Source organism: Thamnophis sirtalis, unplaced genomic scaffold, assembly GCF_051295495.1.
Source record: "Thamnophis sirtalis isolate CommonGarterSnake01/CBP01778 unplaced genomic scaffold, rThaSir2_p1.2 scaffold_5, whole genome shotgun sequence".
Lineage (NCBI taxonomy): Eukaryota > Metazoa > Chordata > Lepidosauria > Squamata > Natricidae > Thamnophis > Thamnophis sirtalis.
This window is the reverse complement of record NW_028261385.1, coordinates 114,726,489-114,746,195: the sequence shown is the minus strand read 5'-3', so window position 1 is coordinate 114,746,195 and position 19,707 is coordinate 114,726,489. Positions and strand designations below refer to the sequence as shown.

The 19,707-nt window shown below is 38.7% G+C and overlaps 1 protein-coding gene across 2 annotated transcripts; it reads right to left on the bottom strand.

Moving 5' to 3' along the window:
- Window positions 1–5,435: 5,435 nt before the first annotated feature.
- LOC148045582 (uncharacterized protein C21orf58-like) lies at window positions 5,436–16,556 on the bottom strand. Of its 2 annotated transcripts, XM_087716652.1 has the most exons (9): window positions 16,285–16,556; window positions 15,539–15,590; window positions 14,422–14,495; window positions 13,368–13,547; window positions 12,164–12,281; window positions 10,215–10,351; window positions 7,993–8,201; window positions 7,537–7,604; window positions 5,436–6,295 (listed from the first exon to the last, which is right to left on the bottom strand). In XM_087716652.1, exons 1-8 carry the CDS (start codon window positions 16,339–16,341, stop codon window positions 7,562–7,564), a joined length of 870 nt encoding a protein of 289 aa, XP_087572778.1. In that variant the 5' UTR covers window positions 16,342–16,556; the 3' UTR covers window positions 5,436–6,295; window positions 7,537–7,561. The 2 variants fall into 2 exon arrangements, with proteins under 2 accessions (XP_087572778.1, XP_013926958.2); XM_014071483.2 differs by lacking the exon at window positions 7,537–7,604.
- Window positions 16,557–19,707: the final 3,151 nt, after the last annotated feature.

The window sequence follows — 19,707 nt, the reverse complement described above, 5'->3', positions numbered from 1 at the left end:
AGAAAAGTAGACTGTGTGCCTATGGTAAAAAAAAAATCAGAAAATACCTTCCAAGTTCTCGCAAAAAAAAAAGAAAAAAAAATCTCGAGAAGTTGGAAGTAGTCCCACAAACTACTTTTCTTGCCCTGCACGTGACAGTGGAGAATGGAGCAGGAAAGCAGGTTAGTGGAGGGATGTGGCTGCCTTGGGGGGGGGGGGGCGGTAGGGATCTCTCTCTTACACACCCACACACCATCCTTTCCTTGGGGACTCTGGACAGAAGCAGAGAAGGCTTCGGATAGAGCAGTGTTTCTCAACCTTGGCAACTTGAAGTCCTGTGGATTTCAATCCACAGGACTTCAAGTTGCCAAGGTTGAGAAACATTGGGATAGAGTATTTGGGGGGCTGTGCGTCTGCGCTGAGACCCCAAGGAAAGAACGATTGCCAGGAAAAGGGGGGAGGGGATTTTGCCTCTTAACCTGTTCTGAGTCTGTGCTGAGCTTCAGAGCAGGGTAAGAGAAAGTAAAATCTCCCCTCCACATTTTCAAGCCGTTTGCAAAAATGCCCCATTCCGATCCTTCAAATGCTGCAATCCTGGAATATGCTGAAGGCTCGAAATGGGGCATTTTTTTGCGAACGGCTTGAAAATGTGGAAGGGGATATTCCTGCCTCTCCCCCTGTTCTGAAGGTCAGCACAGACTGAAAACAGGATAAGAGACAAACTCTCCCCCTCTCCGTTTTCAAGCAGTTTGCAAAAACGCCCCATTCCATGCCTTCAATCCTGGAATCCTGGATTACGTGAAGGATCAGAATGGGGCGTTTTTTCAAACCGGTTGAAAATGGGGAGGGGGGATTTTGTCTCTTATCCTGTTTTCAGTCTGTGTTGACCTTCAGAACAGGGGGAGAGGGCGAGAGGCAGGAATATCCTTCTCCACATTTTCAAGCCGTTTGCAAAAACGCCCTGTTTCGAGCCTTCAGTAGTGAGAAGCCACCTCTTATAGGCATGAAAATCCATACACTTGGGACATTGGAAGAAGCCCTGCGAGGAGACGCTGCTGCCGAGTGCAGGAAATCTCCCCTCCCCCCCTGCAGATCGTCCTTTCAAAGAGGAGTTTCACCAGGACGAAGAGGTGGATGAAGGCGACGTTTGTGTTGCCTTCACCCTGGTGAAACTCCTCTTTGAAGGGACGATCTGCAGGTGTGGGGGGGGGGATTTCCTGAACATCAGCAGCAGCGTCTCCTTGCAGGGCTTCTTCCGATGTCCCAGATGTATTAATTTCCACACCTTCTTTTCCCGTTCCGTGGATGGAATTGCGAGCTGTGACTGTCACCATTATGTAAGGAGGGCATTTGGGTTGTGTTGCTTGGCCTCTGGCTTCTTTTGCAGCCCCAATTGGCTGCAAAAGCGATCGGCCTTTGCTGGAGGCAGGAGGCCTTAGCAGCACCCGTGAATCAGCTGTTTTGTGAACCAGCTGATCCTATTAAGGAGCCAAGAAGCCGTGAGGTGATGGGGAAGGGAAGGGCTGCCCCCTGTTCTGGCTAAACCCACCCCTTCACTAGGGTTTATTTTCAGGGGAAGGTTTATATTTTTGCCCACCGCGAAAATCTGGCATGGCCTTAGTTTCAGGACATGTTGCATTTTTGGGGAACACGGTATCACTCAGCTCCTGTTGTGAATCCATTTTTTAAAATTATCAGAGCAGGCTGGGGTGTCTTTTTCTTCTTTCTTTTCAGTGTAGGTACTCGTAATCTGTTCAAGAGCCTCCTAGTTATCAGCCACACCATGGAACGGCTTCACAAATTGTGGTATGCTGTAATCTGGATTAGTTTAACATGTGACACAAAGCACAGTAAAAGCAATTGTCACTTGTAATTTGTAAAGCAATTGCGCTATTGAATGCAATAGCTGACTCTCCAACTTCATGTTTTAATGTCGTGTCATTGTGATAGAATATCTCCCCCAACCCTTATCTACTTCCCTGAACATCACAAGGCCAGCGCAACGAGGGGGAGGGAAGTTGTGTCAGATGCATTCTTGATCTTTTAATCCCCCTCCCAAAACACATTCAATGTTGAAAAGCAACAATGAATTAAACACTTTATTCTGCTTGTTCCTTTTTGGCTATGCATGTAAAATAGGGCAGTAATAGCAAAGAAATACTAAACTTCAGTGTTTCTTTATCGGGAATATCATTTATTTATTTTGACTTCTGAATACACAGTATTTTAATCTTACATGAGAACAATATAATGATTTATAATATAAATTGGTGAAACAAGCATAGAAAAATGCATTTATTTTGAATGATTTAGTCTTTCCAATCACCCCATTAATTTAATGGTTGGAACTGCAATCCCAGGAAAAAACAAAATGTATCAGATTGAACAGATGCAAATAAATTTTTTAAAAATCAATTTATAATGCAATTCTATAATTAAGATTTTGTTTGAGATGTAACATTGGTAGAAAAGTAGGTACCAGAATTTGAGTTATATTTGTTCAACTACAAATTCTTGTTCTGTTTCTACTCTTCTGCAAGGGTAAAAATTGGTATTAAATTCATAGTGCTACCACATCTTCTAAGCATTTCCCCACAAGCCCAATACCCAATCTTCTCAGTCTTTTTCCACTACTGCTTTTTAAAAATGTATTTATATCTCACCTTTATTATTTTTACAAACAACTCAAAGTGGTGAACATATCCAACACATCTTTCTCTTCCTATTTTCCCCATAACAACAGCCTTATGAAGTGAGTTGGGCTGGCTTTCATGGATAAGGCAAGGCCTGAACTCATGGTCTGCTGCTCTCTAGCCTAGTGCCTTAACCACTACACCAAACTTTTGCCAATCTTCTTGATGGTCCATAACCCCAGGTTCTTAACTTTCCAGTGTCTTTAATTTCGGAATTTACAATAACTGTAAATATTGTATGTTTCGTTGAATTTGGCACAGAATGTCAACGTATGGGGGGAAATGGTACCTGTAAATTACACTGAATTTATACTCTCATCCTATACACATAACTGCAGATAATCAAGGAGACCATCATCAAATGATAAGGCACACAACTGGGTATTAGGTATCTCAATTCCCATTTCATATTCACTTACAATACAGAATGGAGGACAACAGAAACAAACAAACAAAAAATAGGGAGTCCTGCAAACATCCAGCCATAAATTTAGACTTAGACTTTCATGCAGGCCTCTGCTGCCACCTAGTAGTCATCTAAGGTTTTGCAGTCACAATCTGAAAGCCCTAAAGGAAAGACATTTGCCCTTATTGACTTCCCATTCAAGAACTTGAGCTATCACTAACATCTGATCTCCTAAAACTTTAACATAGATTGTCAAATCACTCAAGAGACAATTGAAGAACTACAAGCCTCACATACACAGTTGGGGATGCTTAGACACAGGCATTGCTCAGGAGCAAATTCATGTTCCAAAGCAGAACTCTTAAGTGGAAACTTGAGGGCCATTCATGTAATCCTTGACTTACAACCATTCATTTAGTGACCATTCAAAGTTACAGTGGCACTGAAAAACTGACTTATAATCAGGTTTCACACTTATGACCGTTGTAGCATCCCCACGGTTATGTGATCAAAATTTGGGCACTTGCCAACTGGCATGTATTTATGACAATTGCACTGTTCTAGAGTCATGTGATCACCATTTGTAATCTTCCCAGCCAGTTTTCAACAAGCAAAATCAATGAGGGAGCCAGATTCACTTAACGACCATGATTCATTTAATAATTGCAATAATTTGTTTAACAACTGTGGCAAAAGAGGTCATAAAATGGAGCAAATCTCACTTAACAACTTCCTGGTTTGTTGCTGGTTTTGGTAGCAAAGTGTCATGAACAAAAAAACACAATATCTTTCCATTTGGGGGGAAAAGAAAGATTCAGAAAGGGTTTTTGATGTTTAAACATTAAGAAACCAGAGCCTCCCAAAGCCAAGACATGCCATCCTCATTTGTTTCCACGTGATAACTCCTAGCTCAAAGTTGGAAGATTGCCTGCTGCTTATATCACTGTTGTAACTCTTCTCCATATACCCTATATACTCTTGCTGTATTTGATAACAAGTGGCCTGACCCATCAGAGAAACTTTCTTTTCTGCAATATTGCATGCATAATACCGAATCGTAGATCTCGAGAAGCAGAATAGTTTTGAGACTGATTGGAAGGACCTGTGTTCTGAAAATTGCTTCTCATTGCCAGAATATCATTAAGAAATACAAATCTTATTCAGAGACGTGAATATGGAGAAAAATTCGAAGTTAGGGGAGGATGGATAACATTCAACCCTGCCCCAATTTCTCCAACTGACATGCATGCTTCAGGTGATAGGTCTGAAAGGGAGTTCTAATGTTTACTGAAAGGCAAATACAGCTGTCAGTACAATCTGGACTCCCTTTGATTTAGGTCCTGGATTATGCAGATCTGTACTTGCATTCAAGGAAGGACAGGTTCAGTTCCCTTTCAGATCTCTTAATTAACGAGGAGGTTGGAGAGCTCTCCAGTGACACAGGAAAATGATTGAAAGGGATTTTGATCTTGTAGAACTACAGCCGAATGTGAAATGTAGAATTGTCATTATTAGGAAAAGGACAAGGATTTTTTCAGTTTCTGAACGAATGGGATCTGCTGCCAAAGTAAATTAGCAGTTAGACTTATATACCGCTTCATAGGGCTTTCAGCCCTCTCTAAGCGGTTTACAGAGTCAGCATATTGCCCCCAACAACAATCCGGGTCTTCATTTTACCCACCTCGGAAGGATGGAAGGCTGAGTGAACCCTGAGCCGGTGAGATTTGAACAGCCGAACTGCAGAACTGCAGTCAGCTGAAGTAGCCTGCAGTGCTGCATTTAACCACTGCGCCACCTCGGCTCTATCTGCTAAATTCACTGGCTGGCAGCATTATTATTTTTTCCCAGGACTCCGGAATTTAAAACAGTTCATTTAGTGACTGGATGGCATCAGGATGGTTATATTCTAGAACAGTGGTAGTCAACCTGGTCCCTACCGCCCACTTGTGGGTGTTCCAGCTTTCATGGTGGGCGGTAGGGGTTTTGTCCAATACTAAAGCACTTTCTTTTTTTAAATTTATTTGACTTCCCTACTTTATAAATCACTATTATGGTGGAACTGGGTGGGCAGTTAGAAAATTTTACTACTAGCAGAGATACAAAAGTGGGCGGTAGGTATAAAAAGGTTGACTACCCCTGCTCTAGAATCTCTAGCTCTCTATCTATTAGATTAGAAGTATAATCTTCTGTAGTCTAGCAAGATTTTTTCTATTACATGTAAGCAAATAAAGAATTGGAGTCAATTGGATTTCACTGTGGGCTTTGGGCTTGGGCCTGACACTAAAGAACAATAATGTTTTCAGATAGCAAAGAAGGCTCCAAACCACTTCTGGTGAGAAGCCCTAACAGTTTTAAACTTTGGACATTATGCACATATAACCCAGAATTATTTAATGTGCACAAAAGAAAAGGGATGATCAGTGCCACATAGCTTCTCTATTATTTTGCAACTTAAGAATTTCTTTGTGAACATTCAGCACAATAGTTTTGATTTCTGGGGCCCCTTTTCTTTTGCATATAATGACACTATTGTTAGCTAAATCACAACTATTTTCTTCCTATTCTCATAGAGTTCGTTTTGCTGCTCCTGATTCCAAGCCTTATGCTCTAGTCAATGCACTTTTACAAAAGTTCTGGCTTCCTTACTTTTATCACTCTCTTTGTATGACCAAACATTATTTCCATTGTTTGAGAAGATTTGTGCCACTGTGCTCCATGCTACCCCCTTTTTTTCCTTTTGGTGGGTAAGTAGAGCAGTGATTTTCCATCAACTCCTAGTTGGACCATTCCTGAAGACACCTTGGAGTGAAAGGCTCTGTTGTTGACGTCCTTTTTAAAATTTTGTTAGGTAGATTGAACAATGCACAAAGGTGTCTCCATCACTTCCCAATTATTACCATACAACTGCTGCTATGTAACTCATAGCTTCCAGTATGGCCATGGATGCTCGCACTTTTCCTTATTTTCCCATGGCATTCTTCCTCCTCTTTCATGTCTGTGAATGAACAGGATATGGTGCACAATATTTATCACGTAGTATAGCTCAAATACAATTGATGCATAAGACTGTTGCATCAGGTGGAAATTTTATGCTCACTGCAAACCCTATGTTCTCAGCAAATGGGCATAATTTCTGTCTCTCTGCAGTGAAGTGAAGTATCAGATGAGAGACCTCCAATGCTTTTAATTAGGTACTCATTGCCCCTTTGGAAGCCACCTATAAGAGAAACCAGTTAGTGTGTATACAATATTTAAGCAAGGTAATAGTGTACTTCTATGGTGATGGAGGGCTAAAAAGAAAGGAACTAAAAAGTAATTTGAAAAAAGCTTTTATATATGTTACTGAAGTTCTCTTTCCTTCTCTATAGCTCCAAAATCTTGCATCTCAGATAGTTTCATGAATAAAATCTTTAGTGTCAAGAAGTTCATTAATAATGGAAATCAATTGCATAATGTGTCTTTTCATTATGTTTTACTATTTACTATGTCTGCATCATAGGTTTTCTATAAACCACACATTTTTCTATTACTCTATGAAAATATAAAATAAATAATTCTATAAAGGCAACATACTAATCTAATTTTAAAATTAAAAATCATAGGAATAGCCACAGGTAGAATGATGAACTGTATAAGCTATTCATCATCATGCTAATTCTGGTGGAAAATTAAATATGTATCCAGAAAAATTATTAAAAATATATAGTAACTCTAGGTGCTGACTGGGCCATTCCAGATAAAAGAAAATTTTCTCAGCTTCTTTTGGGGCCAATATTTTATCTGGAATCATTCAGAAGACACATAATACACTCTCCAACCTATTCTCCACATGCTATTTTCATTCACATTTTTAACTCAGCAAATATTGCTACGCAGTTATGGCACCTAACACATCAAATGTGGGAACTTACAGCTTTGTCTTTATTAGCTTACATTATCTAATATGCAGATTAGTTTTCCCTAACAGGAGTTCTCTATACCAGCCATTCCAGGAGATTCTTACTACAAAATCATCAGTGGAACAAACTGAAGTTTCATGCAAGATGTAACCAGAACTCCTATGCTGTACACAGTAATTGGAAAAAGATGCTTGCTTACTTTCCTCCTCAATAGGCGATACAGATTTGGAATTGTTCAATTGTTCAAACTCAAGCTTAAAGGGTTGTTGGGCTATAATTCCCACCATGTCTAACCAAAGTGTTTGTACTCCTATAAACCCTTTTCAGGATTGTTCATCTTTATCCTGCCCTCACTTTATGAAAGCAGAAACGCTCAACGAGGTTATGAGAGAATCTCAAGCTGAGGAACATCACTGTTATGTGGCAATTTACTGTTAGTTGTGCCTAGTGAAACAATTTTTAAAAATCTCAAATCTATTGAGTTAGCAGACAGAAAAGGGCTAATCTGGCATGCCAACGTAGCCCTGATATAAATACAGGAAGTCTATACTCAAATTACCTTTTCTAGATTGTTGCTATGGAATCTACAAACCCGAAGGTAATCCAAGCAGTCTGTGAGGTGGCATACTTTGGGAAGGAAAATGTGTCGTTAGAAATATATATTTACATGATCTAACTTTATATGATTAATCTAATTTTTTTCCTTTTTAGTGCACCTTTGAGCAATTGAAAGTAATCCATATATGACTTGCTATAAGGAAACTTTTCAAAGGCTGCAAAGGCCTAACATCTGCTTAGAAAACTGAAATAAGATTGGTACAATGGAATATAACAGAACTTGCTATTCCTGAAGAGATGACTTTTGATATTTCACAACAACTTATTGTTGTTGCTCTGTGATTCTTTATGGCTAATACATACAGAAATATACCTGAACTAAAATACTGTAAAAAGGGAACAAATAGAACAAAAACTTCGAAACCAGTTTTCCTACTGTGGCAAATGCTTGACTTACGTGTGTGATGCATTAACTGGAATGGGCAGATTATGTACTTCAGATGGGAAACCTTCCAGTTGTGGGCTATGGCCAGGTTGCAGAACTAATGGCCACATGGGGAAACCACTTTGAGAAGGAATAACTGGTGCTCCTAAAGATGTATAGTGATGATGATGTACAGTTGATGGTCGTGATTTCTCCACTCTTGTTGGAATAGGAGCAGTAAGCTGCAGATAATTTTTTAAAAATAAGGAAACTATATTAAATACATCAAGTCAAACAATGCCATGATTTTGATACTGGATTGAAGCTTATGGTTTAAAATCCATTTTTCTCCTTTGTTTCAGACTCATAAAATACATTAATTAATCAGTGACAAACTCACTTCCCATCATAATAAACTCCACTGAGGGAGGGCCAACGTTTCATGTTGGAATAAGCACAAAACATTTCATTCTATAGTGCTTTCAGTTGTTTTGATTGGAAATGCTAATATACTTTTGAAGTTTGCAAAAACTACTATGCAGTTGTCTATGCAGTTTCAGTACTGAATTTTTAAAGTATTGTAAAGCTTAGGTTTCAAATTGGGGGGGGGGGGAAGGTGAAAAAAGGATCAGATACAGCAGAAATTGCCTACAGAAATTGCTACCCTCCCCCCAAATCACACAGCAGAGAGAATGGAGTGGAAGGAATTATAAAAAATGAGCAGGCACACAATGGGGAATACAGCAGGCTGTTTATGTAGTACACTCATGACTCAGTGTTGGAATTCAATTTTTTTTTACTACCAGTTCTGTGGGTGTGGCATGGCTTGGTGGGTGTGGCAGGAGAAGGATACTGTGAAATCTCTATTCCCTCCCCACTCCAGGGGAATGTTACTGCAAAATCCCCATTTCCTCCCAATCAGCTGGGACTTGGGAGGCAGAGAATAGATGGGGGTGGGGCTAGTCAGAGGTGGTATTTACTGGTTCTCTGAACTACTCAAAATTTCCACTACCTGTTCTTCAGAACTGGTGAGAACCTACTGAATACCACCTCTGTCATGACTCCTGGTGTCAGTGCATTCCTTTGGATGTATATTTCCCATAATGTGCCTTCTTACTTACTCACATGTAATCCCTTCCTCTCTAATGATTGTAACTAGAAACATGAATTCCCTTCTTGCTAATTTATCCCAGTGTCAGGCTGAGCATTTCAGAGGTGAGGGAGTGGAGAAAAGGGAAGTGTAGTGCCACTTGTGTGATTTGTCTGTTAGCCACCACTCTGCTTAATGACAGAGCTGCCAGTCCTAATTTTGATCCCTAAATGGGAACTATCTGTACACTATAATCCAGCCTTTTAAGAATCTCAATTTGAATAACACTGACCATTAAAATGATTAGCACACATAAATGTACAAATATCACTCAGACTAAATAGTTATTACTGAAAGTCCTTTAAAAAAATAGCTACCTATTTTTCTACCTACAATGATAGAAAAAGAAAGGGAGAGAGGAGGAGAGAATGAAAGGAAGGCGGGGGAAAGAAGAAAGAGGTAAGGAGAGGAGGATGGAAAGGAGAGAAAGAGGAGGAGAGAGGGTAGAAAGGGGAAGAGGAAGAGCAGGAGCAGGAGAAAGGTACGGGAAGAAGGAAGGGGAAGGAGGAAAGTAGAGAAGGGAGGGAGGGAGAAAGGAAAGGGAAAGGAAAGGAGGATGGAAGGGAGAGAAGAGAAAGGAGAGAGGGTAGGAAGGGAAAGAGGAAGAGTAGGAGCAAAGGAGAGGTAAGGGAAGAAGGAAGGGGAAGGAGAGGAGGAAGGAAGAAAGTAGAGAAGGGAGAGAGGGTGGAAAGAAAGAGGTAAGGAGAGGAGGATGGAAAGGAGAGAAAGAGGAGGAAAGAGGGTAGGAAGGGGAAGAGGAAGAGCGGGAGTAGGAGAAAGGTACAGGAAGAAGGAAGGGAAAGGAGAGGAGGAAGGAAGAAAGTAGAGGAGGGAGGGAGAAAAGAAAGGGAAAATAAGGTGGTATTATAACAGGAGGAAGGGATGGTAAACAAAGCAACCCAAACTGTGTATTATAACCTGTTAAATGAAATAATAAATATATAAGAATGATAAATGTTAAACACCTGTAACCAAACGACATGCTGTATGTGATGATGGTTTTTTTTTCTTTTTTCTTTTTTTCTTTTTTTCTTTTTGTTTTTTTATTGTTGTGTGTATGTGTTGTCTATGTAATTAAAATATTTTTTTTAAAAAAAATAGCTACCTGTTGTCCTTGTTGAAGCATAGGGACCCCGTACCCACTAGTTGGTGAATATGTTGGTGGTAATGATTTCAGCATCATGTTCTGCATAATGATTTGATGCATCTGTGCATTTTGCATTAGCATCATTTCTACCATATCTATAAAGGATAAAGAACAATTCAAGACCATCCTATGGTTATAATGGAGAACATAATGTAATCCAAAAGGTGAAGTACAGCCATTTGAACAGCATAATCTCTCACATCAACGCCTTTTTAAAAAACAAGCAGTCTAGTATTAGCTGAGCTGCAAAATTTATATTTTAAAAGCATGAACAATAACACATGTTAAGAATTTGAATATGTTACACAGTGGATGTACTACAGATGTACACAGAGTTCTTCAACAAAGAAGGAAATAATTAGTTCAACAAATCCTTTATTTTCAAAGTCTGCCCAGACAGAATCGAGGAAAGGACATCATAAATCTTTCAATTGAATGGAAAAAAAATCAAGCAGGTTCTTAGCTACTTGCCTACATTATATCAAAGTAATATATGTTTATTTAGAGTATGCAGAGTGCTCAAGTAGCATCTTTTGTAGCTCCTTAAAGCAGCCACATCTTTGGCAAAGTTTTCTCAGCTATTCTCTGCACCTGTACTGAGATCCCAGGCTGAAGACAACTGCCCCGTGCATGCCATTATGGTAGCCAATTTGGTCTAGTGGTTAAGACACCAGGTTAGAAAGTCCTGCCTTTGCCTTGAAAACCACCTCACAGGATTGTCATTGTGGGGAAATAGGAGGAGGAAGGTTTGTTTGATATGTTCATGCATCATTATGTAAAAATAATAAAGGTGGGAACTAAATAAATTCTCAATTCTGCCTTATTGCTTATGCCTGCCATTTTGAGGCTGTTGATCCTCTCTGTAGACATCCCTGCCAGTATAGTAAAGTTGTCAGGGAAAGTGCCATGAAGGGTTTTATTTCTTTTCAAAGCTACATTGGTCAATGGTGTGACTGAATCTTTTCTGTCCCTTTATTTACAGTATTTATTTGGATTGTCTGATTATAATTTAAGATTAGCACTTGTGTGCAGAATTAGATTTCTGTCACTTAGTGCCATTATCTTATTCACAAGTCCTTGTTTTGTTGCATGTATTAAATTTATCCAGTACATAACACAAACACACACAGACACAGATTAACAGTAAAGGAAAGGGTAAAGAAAGCTCCTCTTATTCAACCAGACTTTCCGTAGCTACTCTTTACTTTTTAAATTGCATCCCCAAACCTCATAAGTGAGAGAATTAAAAAAGAATATTTGGCATTCTCTAGGTCATTTTACTTAAAAGTTGAGACCCAGTTTAGTCCAGTGGTTAAGGCACCAATCTAGAAACTAGGAGACTGTGAGTTCTATTCCTGTCTTAGGCCCAAAGCCAACTAGGTGATCTTAGGCCAGTCACTCTCTCTCAGCCCTAGGAAGGAGGCAAGGGCAAACCACTTCTGAAAAACCTAGGCAAGAAAATCCAGGGGCTTGTTCAGTGTCTGAGAATCAAAAACAATTGAATGGAAGAAATAAAATCATATTCAGTCTTCCTGAATCCAACCGATCTTACTCTTAAATTTGTGTACATAGATAGCAGTCCTATCAACAATCCTGTCCAAGTTCTGTCCAGTGGGCTTAATTCTGAGTCAATTTGCATAGGGTTATAACTCTGCAGCATACTGTAATCTTAGATATATTTCCTAGGACTTGAAGTTAGTTAGAGGTGGTTTGCTCCCGGTTCGGCCTGGATCGGGCAAACCAGTAGTAGTGGTGCCGGGAGGATCCGCCCACCCACCCGGACGCTTCTGTGCATGCCCGAACCAATAGTAAAAAAAATGGCAACCCACTACTGAGTTAGTTCTACTATATTAAATGAGAGTTATTCCTACAGTGTACACATAGTTATACTTTTTGAACACAAATACCTTCTTTAATACTCCCAGATCTGGGTACTGAAAAGGACTGTGGCGATGGAATCTGTGTAATGAGTGGTGGCTGATATGAAGGTATTTGTTGAATTATGGTTGCTGGTTGCTGTGGTAACTTGCAAAAGAAAAAAAATAATAGTTAAAATGTAAACCATAGCTCCATTCCTACTGAATATCTGCAGCTGAATGAAATTAATGGACAACGTATTAAACAATTAAAATGTTATTCTTACATAGAATTCGCTGAGCAAACAAATAGTGAAAGATAGGAAGAGTTTAATGAAGAGAAGAGAGGCTAGCAAAGTTGTATGTTCTGAAGAATTGCATGTTGATTCACGAAGATTGAAAAGATCATCATAGAAGACGATAATTACAAAGAAGTGGGGAATGACCGGGACAAAAAATTAGATTAGATTTAATTTAACAATAGAGGAAGAAATACAACACAAGCATTTTAAATATAACACTTATGTTGTATTTCTTTTTCTGTTGTTTTAATATTTTGATAGCTGCCCAGCATTGTATTTGTAGCAGCCATATAAATTGATTTGATAATACAGTATGTAACATAACAATATAAATGCTTATGAGTATTATTTTCCATGTGTTTAATCAATATTCCATTAAAAATTACAGTTGTTCATGATTGGTACAATTCTAAGAGTCGTATCTAGGGTTTTGGGATCTCAGATTATGCTACTCAAATTGAACATAAAGTTTATTTAAATCTCCAATATTAAATAGATCGTACCAATGCTAAAGTGCTTTAATGTCTACACTGTTGGACCATTCACCAATTAATATGTGGTGTCATCTTCAGGGTAATTTGTTAAGGGTTAGGGTTAAGGAATTGAAATCTGCCCCCAAATTTTGTTCATCAAGAATTGTCATCTGATCAGGGCACAACAAAGTAACTCAGCCTTCTTGATATGTAGAAACCTGCATAGCCTACCGTAATATGCAGAAATTAGATAGTGAATATATTACAGATATCATTAATATCTCTAATCAAGTTGCTGGTTATAAAATCTGGAACCAGCCCAATAATACCCCAAGAGATCTTATGAAATCATGGTGTATGGAAGAAATGATGTTCCAGACTTGTCTTATAATGATTTTTTGCTGCCCACGATAGTTTTTGCTTGGATTAGTTTAGGGGGGGGGGGGTGTTTCTCCTTGAAATAAAGCAGAAAACACTTACTGTTTGCTGTATAATTCTTGGTTGTTGAGGTAGAGGGGGAGGAAGAAGAGGAGGAGGAGGAAGAGGAGGAGGAGAAGGAGGAGGCAGAGGAATTTGGTAGATATGATGTGGCTTCAAGGGTTTTTTATGAATTCTTGGTAAACATTGTGGTACTGAAATCTCTTCCAAAAGATTTTGTTCCTATAATACAAAATATAGTTTTTCTAAATTCATACATTTGCTTAAAGAAAACCAACCTGTAACAAGACAAAAACTGAAAACATTTCCAGTATATAGTCTTTTCTTGCTAAAGACATTAGCAAAAAAAAAAGAACATTAAACTTTTCATTAACTGTATTCATCATATTGGAGGGAAATAGATGTCATACTGCATAACTCCACCTCCCAATTTTATTAAACTTTAAAAGTACTATAAGAGATTTTTCTTTAAAAAAAAGAATCATGATGCAAAAATGGTTTTCTTGCCTCTCCTCCCAAATTTACCTACTCAACATTACTTTGTTTTCCCTAGAATTTTTTTAAATAGATATTTTATTGAAAAGTTTTTAAAAAAAGATAAAAAGAACAAATATTTTTTGCAATTTCCTTCTGTACAATATTTCTACCTTGGTATACATCCATTGTAAATGTACTTCTCCCCCCCCTTACTTCAGTTTCTCTTTGCCTATACATATGATGCTATTAAATTCAGTCCTTAATTTACAATCCTTCATTCCATTTATACATGTTTGTTCATCTCTATCTATACATTGTTAATTTCTAACTCCTGTGTCTTCTTTATTTAGACTTTCCTTAAGCTTTAAACCTATCCTCTAGCCATTTGTACCACTCATTCTATACCATTTAATATTCTGTTTCCTCCTGTTTCTGTTTTTCACTAGAATTTTTACTTTTCTTAAATTCCCAGTACACCTTATCTAAACTGATAATATTATCTGGCAAAGAACTAAACTACTCTGTGTTAACATTGTATTAACATAGTAAAAAGTGAGCAGAAGAAAGTGTATTTTATTCCATTTTTAAAAGAAAATGATAAGAATTAGAGATATCATACTCTGAGCTGCTGTAAAAGGTCTTTCCTTCTTCTCAGTGCGCTTTGTAAGGCGTAGCCATAATTGTCATAATTCCCTGCAAAAAATATGGGTGACATTAATATGCCATTTAAAAAGGAGTGAAGAGAAAAAAGTGGGCAAAACTGGCATATTACTCGCCATGCAAAACAACTTGAACAAACATTTGCTCCTTAGGAGGCAATGGATATCCTGAGCAGCTTGTGGAGGCTTTCTCCATTTGGCAAATACAGGTTGGAATAAGACATGAGCAAATGTGTTGCTTCTACCTGGGGGCAGAGGGATCTAAAAGGCTCCAATTCTCCTCAGGGCCCATTTAGAGTACTTTTTCATTTGTAACTTGTCACTGCTTTGTCTTGGCTGCTGGGAAAACTCCAGAGGACCTGTCATATATGGTGATGCTCTACAAACTGTAGCAAGATGGGATAATAGCATCTACAGTCACTTGCATCCATCCTTTCAAGGTGGGAAGTTCTAAACACTATAAAAATGGCTGGAAACAGGATGTTTTTTTTCTTCTTTCATCCCCACATCCTCCTTAGAATAAGTCAAAGCAGCTACTGCAAACCTGCAGAATTCAGAAACTCACCACTCCACTTAAAGAAGAAGCTGGCATTGCAAGCAAGAGAAAGAACTGGAAAAGGAGGGTCATATTTTGGGTCAGAGCTTTTGCAACTCAAGCCAATCCAGGTTTGTTATTTATTTATTTAATAATATTTGTAATCTACCCCAGATCAGATGGACTCCCAGCAGCTAATAATAAAGTATGAACACATTAAACAGATAATGAAAAGTAATAAAAACAATATACATACTTAGAAAGAGGAAAGTACTGCCATATGGAGATTTCAGGACAGCTCTGCAAGTAGATATACAGTCTACTGCAATCCTAGATTAATGCTTTTGTTAACACTGATATTTTTAACTTTCATCCTCCATAAGTGTAGCAATTTATTAGGTAACCGGATCAATAAAACTTTGTGTGATAAAATATTTTAGGCAAATATTAAATCCAGATGGGATTAGTTCTGCAGAGTTCTTTATTGCAATCCATGACGACATCATACATAATTCTAGTACAAATATGCTTTAATTGCTTACTTGTAAAGGGTGATTCAGAGTCGTCCAAGTTTTCACATTCATTTTCTAATTTCTGTGGAAAAATATAATAGAAGGATTCTTTTTTTAAAAAAGCCTGTAACTTCTCACATTAATTTTAATCCGCTAAGTTTTTATTGTAAAAAATGTAGATTCTTAAGAAAAGGAATCTGCGGGAAACAATCAAACTTTAGACAAATGTGAATTATATAAAACTCAATTTGCTATTGTACAGCATTAGAGTAGGTGTTTATCTTAGACTGATAGCATCAATGTTCTCTGACATCCATTTTCTTTCTTCACAACTTGCTTTATATCTTAACCCTAGCCAGCAATCAGTGTAAAATTGTCCTTAGCTACACCAGTGTAAAAGCAGGGTTTCCTCCTATATTCTAACATGTTTCTTGGGCAACTTTTCAAGTGCCTGTGTAATTTTGTCACTTGGTGCCTCCAAAGTAGTTTACGGAACACAGGCAATAAAAGCAGGATACGGCTTGGCAATAGGACAGTAAAGTTTATGACAGTAAGACTTTCTGATAGGCAGGTAGGAAATCAAGACAAATTTGGGAAAGGCCCAAAGTATCAGGAATGTTTGACTAAAGGTGCATACATAGCATACTTGACATGATCAGTAAGACAAAACTAACTGTAATGCAAACATCCCCATTTTAATTGCTAGATTTCCCCCACCCCCCGTCCTATTACTGGATAATTAATGCTAGGATATAATTGTAGAAAAATCAGCTTACCTTTTCAAGGAGTTTGAGCTTCAGACGAGTCATGTGATCAGCCACATCAGATTCCATCGCTGGGGGAAAATTCCAAGGTAATAAGCTACATTATTTTGAACATGGGTCAACTTTCTCTCTCTCTCTCCATGTATTTTTTCCTCAGTAAGAGCTTCAGGCTGTGGTTACAAGGAAAACAGAAACTTCTCATATTGCACCGGGTCTTTTGAAATGTACACTCAACATGGTTGCTAAGATATTGTTTTACTAGAACAATAGAAATATTCTTTAGGGCTGCTGACTCTTCCAGTGCAAGTTCAATGTGCCCAACCCTGTGCGTTGCTAACACCCTCCTCTGAATAACTCTGTTAAGCCTAAGGAACGAGTTAGCGTCACATTTGTTAGTCATAACTTAAACAATATGTATTTCCAAGGATTAGTACTCACCTGGCTCATACAATATTTGGTCATCAAAGAAAGAAAAACAAACAAAAAATATGGCTGAGGCTATCCATTGTGATTCTATAAATTAAAATTTAAAAATGTTTCCAAACTATAGTTAAAAATAATTCCTGAAATCTCATACTATGACCAATATTTGACAATATAAAGCACCAACTTATGTTCATTAAAATCATGATTTCAGAAATCAAAGAAAAATAGAATGAAGATTGTATAGTTGTGCTGAAGATTAATCTAAAGCAGACTTGATCAATAACAAATAATACCCCGTTTTCCCAAAAATAAGACCTCCCCAGATAATAAGCCCTCCCCAAAAATATTGCAACATAGCAGCAGCCATTAGGCCACTTCCTGTACCTCAAAAATAATAAGACCTCCCAAAAAATAAGTCCAAGCGCATTGTTTTGTTTTTGGGAAAACATGGTAATATATAGCTGTATATCAAGATCATTGACTTAGGTCTCCTAATTTGTTTCAATTTGTGGCCAATCAAAGATAAAATATAAAGAAATCCCAAGCAACAAAATGTACCAATTAATAATTAAGATTGTTGCTTCAAAAAAGATACTGTCTCATATGGCCTAACGTCGTGATGGCGAACCTATGGCATGCATGCCACAGGTGGCACATGGAGCCATTTGTCAGGGCAAGCAAGACTTTGAGGCCGTTTTTCACCCTCTGGAGGCTTCCCTGAAGCCTCCAAAGTAGAAAAACCGGCCCTATGGGCAAACCGGAAATTCAGGAATGGACTTCCGGTTTGTCCATAGGGCCGATTTTCACCCTCCGGAGCCTTCAGGGAAGCCTCCTGAAGGTCCTTGAAGGCGAAAAATGGACCTATGGGGAACCCGGAAGTTCGGGAATGGTCATTTCCAGTTTACTCGTAGGGTCAATTTTCGACCTCCGGAGCCTTCAGGAGGCTTTCCTAAAGGCTCTGGAGGGCAAAAACTGCCCCTAAGAACAAATCGGAAGTGCCTTCCAGTTTGTCCATAGGGGCGATTTTTGACCTCCGGAGCCTTCAGGGAAGCCTTCTGAAGGCTCCAGAGATTCGTTCTACAAACAAACCGGAAGGCAACATTCCCAAACTTCCAGGTTCCCCGTAGGTCCATTTTTCACCCTCCAGAGGCTTCAGGGAAGCTCCTGAGGCCTCTGGAGGACGTCCGTGAGGAGCTGGGGAAGCTGTTTTCGCCCTCCCCAGGGTCCTAGAAAGCCTTTGGAGCCTGGGGAAGGAGGAAAAACCGCAGCAAAAGCGGGTTTTTTTGCTTATTGCACGCATGTCCGTGCGCTGGGGGGGGTGCACACATAGCATGGGTGTGGCACACCGGCGCACAACTCCCCTGTGCTCCCCCTGCTTTTGGCACAGCAGCCAAAAATGGTTTGCCATCACTGGCCTAATGTAATTCTTTTAAGCCCAGGACTGGTTTGGCCGAATGGGTAGTAACTTGGCGGCCTTGGTCGCTGGAACCCCCAGGCCTGCCACACCCCCGAACTGGTTCTCAAAGCGGTGCCATAGGTGCCATCTTGTTTTTTGCTTCTTCACATGCACAGAGCAATTTTAATTGCACTGCACATATGCGCACAGCGCGTGGCACATCCCTGAGTGAACTAGCAGCACTCTCTGCCGGAACCCACCCCTGGTACAATACTTTATATACACGGCCAGGGAAGATATATAAGTACTGTAATTTCTCCTTAATTTCATGATGAAAGCCTACTTAAAATTCTGTTTGACAGATAAAATCAGTTTGATCACTGATTTTTTCAATAAAAAGGGGTATCAAAAATCCACAATTAAGGCCATTGAAATAGTGCAAACTATTTCAAATTGGTAGAGAAGCAGAATGCAGCTTCAGTGCAGTAAATAAAAAAGTTCACTCTTCACATGTACTATATCCAATCTCACACTTGTAATAAAAATCTATTAAAGTACTTCAACACCAAAATAATAAATGTGCAATTAATAGTTGGTTCCAGGTCTTTTCAGGGAAGAAATAAGCCATCAAAGAAACCGCAGGTGCCTTGAAGCTGCTCCACTCTATATTTCTTATCTTTTTTTGCTGATTAGCGCTTGAGAAACGTCTGTTTTTCTTAAGGTGATTTTTCTTAGTTTAACATAGGAGGAAAAGAGCTCGATTTGTAAACAGCAAAGAGTTAAAATCTATGCCACTGCCTTTTCCTCTCCCTATTGCTGGTGGCTCTTAAAAATGGAGAAAATCCATGTTTCTCTTCACTGTACTGTATTAATAGAGTTTTGAGAACGAAGGCGGGGTATGAAATTTAAAACTAAAACAGACTGCAAAGTGTTCTCTTGGATCAAATTATGAATATCAGTTTTCTTTGGGGAGCCGTCAGCATGAGCGGTAGAGAAAAATGAAGTTTTAGAATTCAATTCTTGGAAAGAAAAATTACTAACATAATTTAATGCATTGGAGGAAGGTGAAATAGGTCCATTGTAAACTAGGAAGCTTTACAGCTGATAGCGAAAAAATGTACCTCAATGCTATTCTTTCCAACTCTGGGTCTTATTTTTTGTGAAGCTACCTTTTTAAAAAGCCATGCCAGTTTCAATAATTCTTTTGTTAACACCACTAGCTTCGCTATGCTCCCCTCTCATAATGGTGATATATGTAAAGTATGTTATATATATAATAATTTGTTAAACCTGTATGCGCGAATCATAACGGAGGTGTGCATAACTTCCTGGGATTAACGCTGTGATTTAAATGAGATTTCAGATTGTTTGGGGGAATGCTGAAACTCTGAGTAAGTTTACATTTTCCACACAGAAGTTCTTGAGTTCAATCTCTACCCATCTCCAGGTAGAGCTGGGATTCTGGAAATGCCTCCTACCGGGAATTGTTGGAACTGTTTCTTAGTGTAAACAATACTGACTTTGATAGACAATGATCCAAACATTTCCTTCAATTTTCAATTTGACAACCGGGAACACAGTTTAAAGAATTTATTTTTAATATATACTTATTT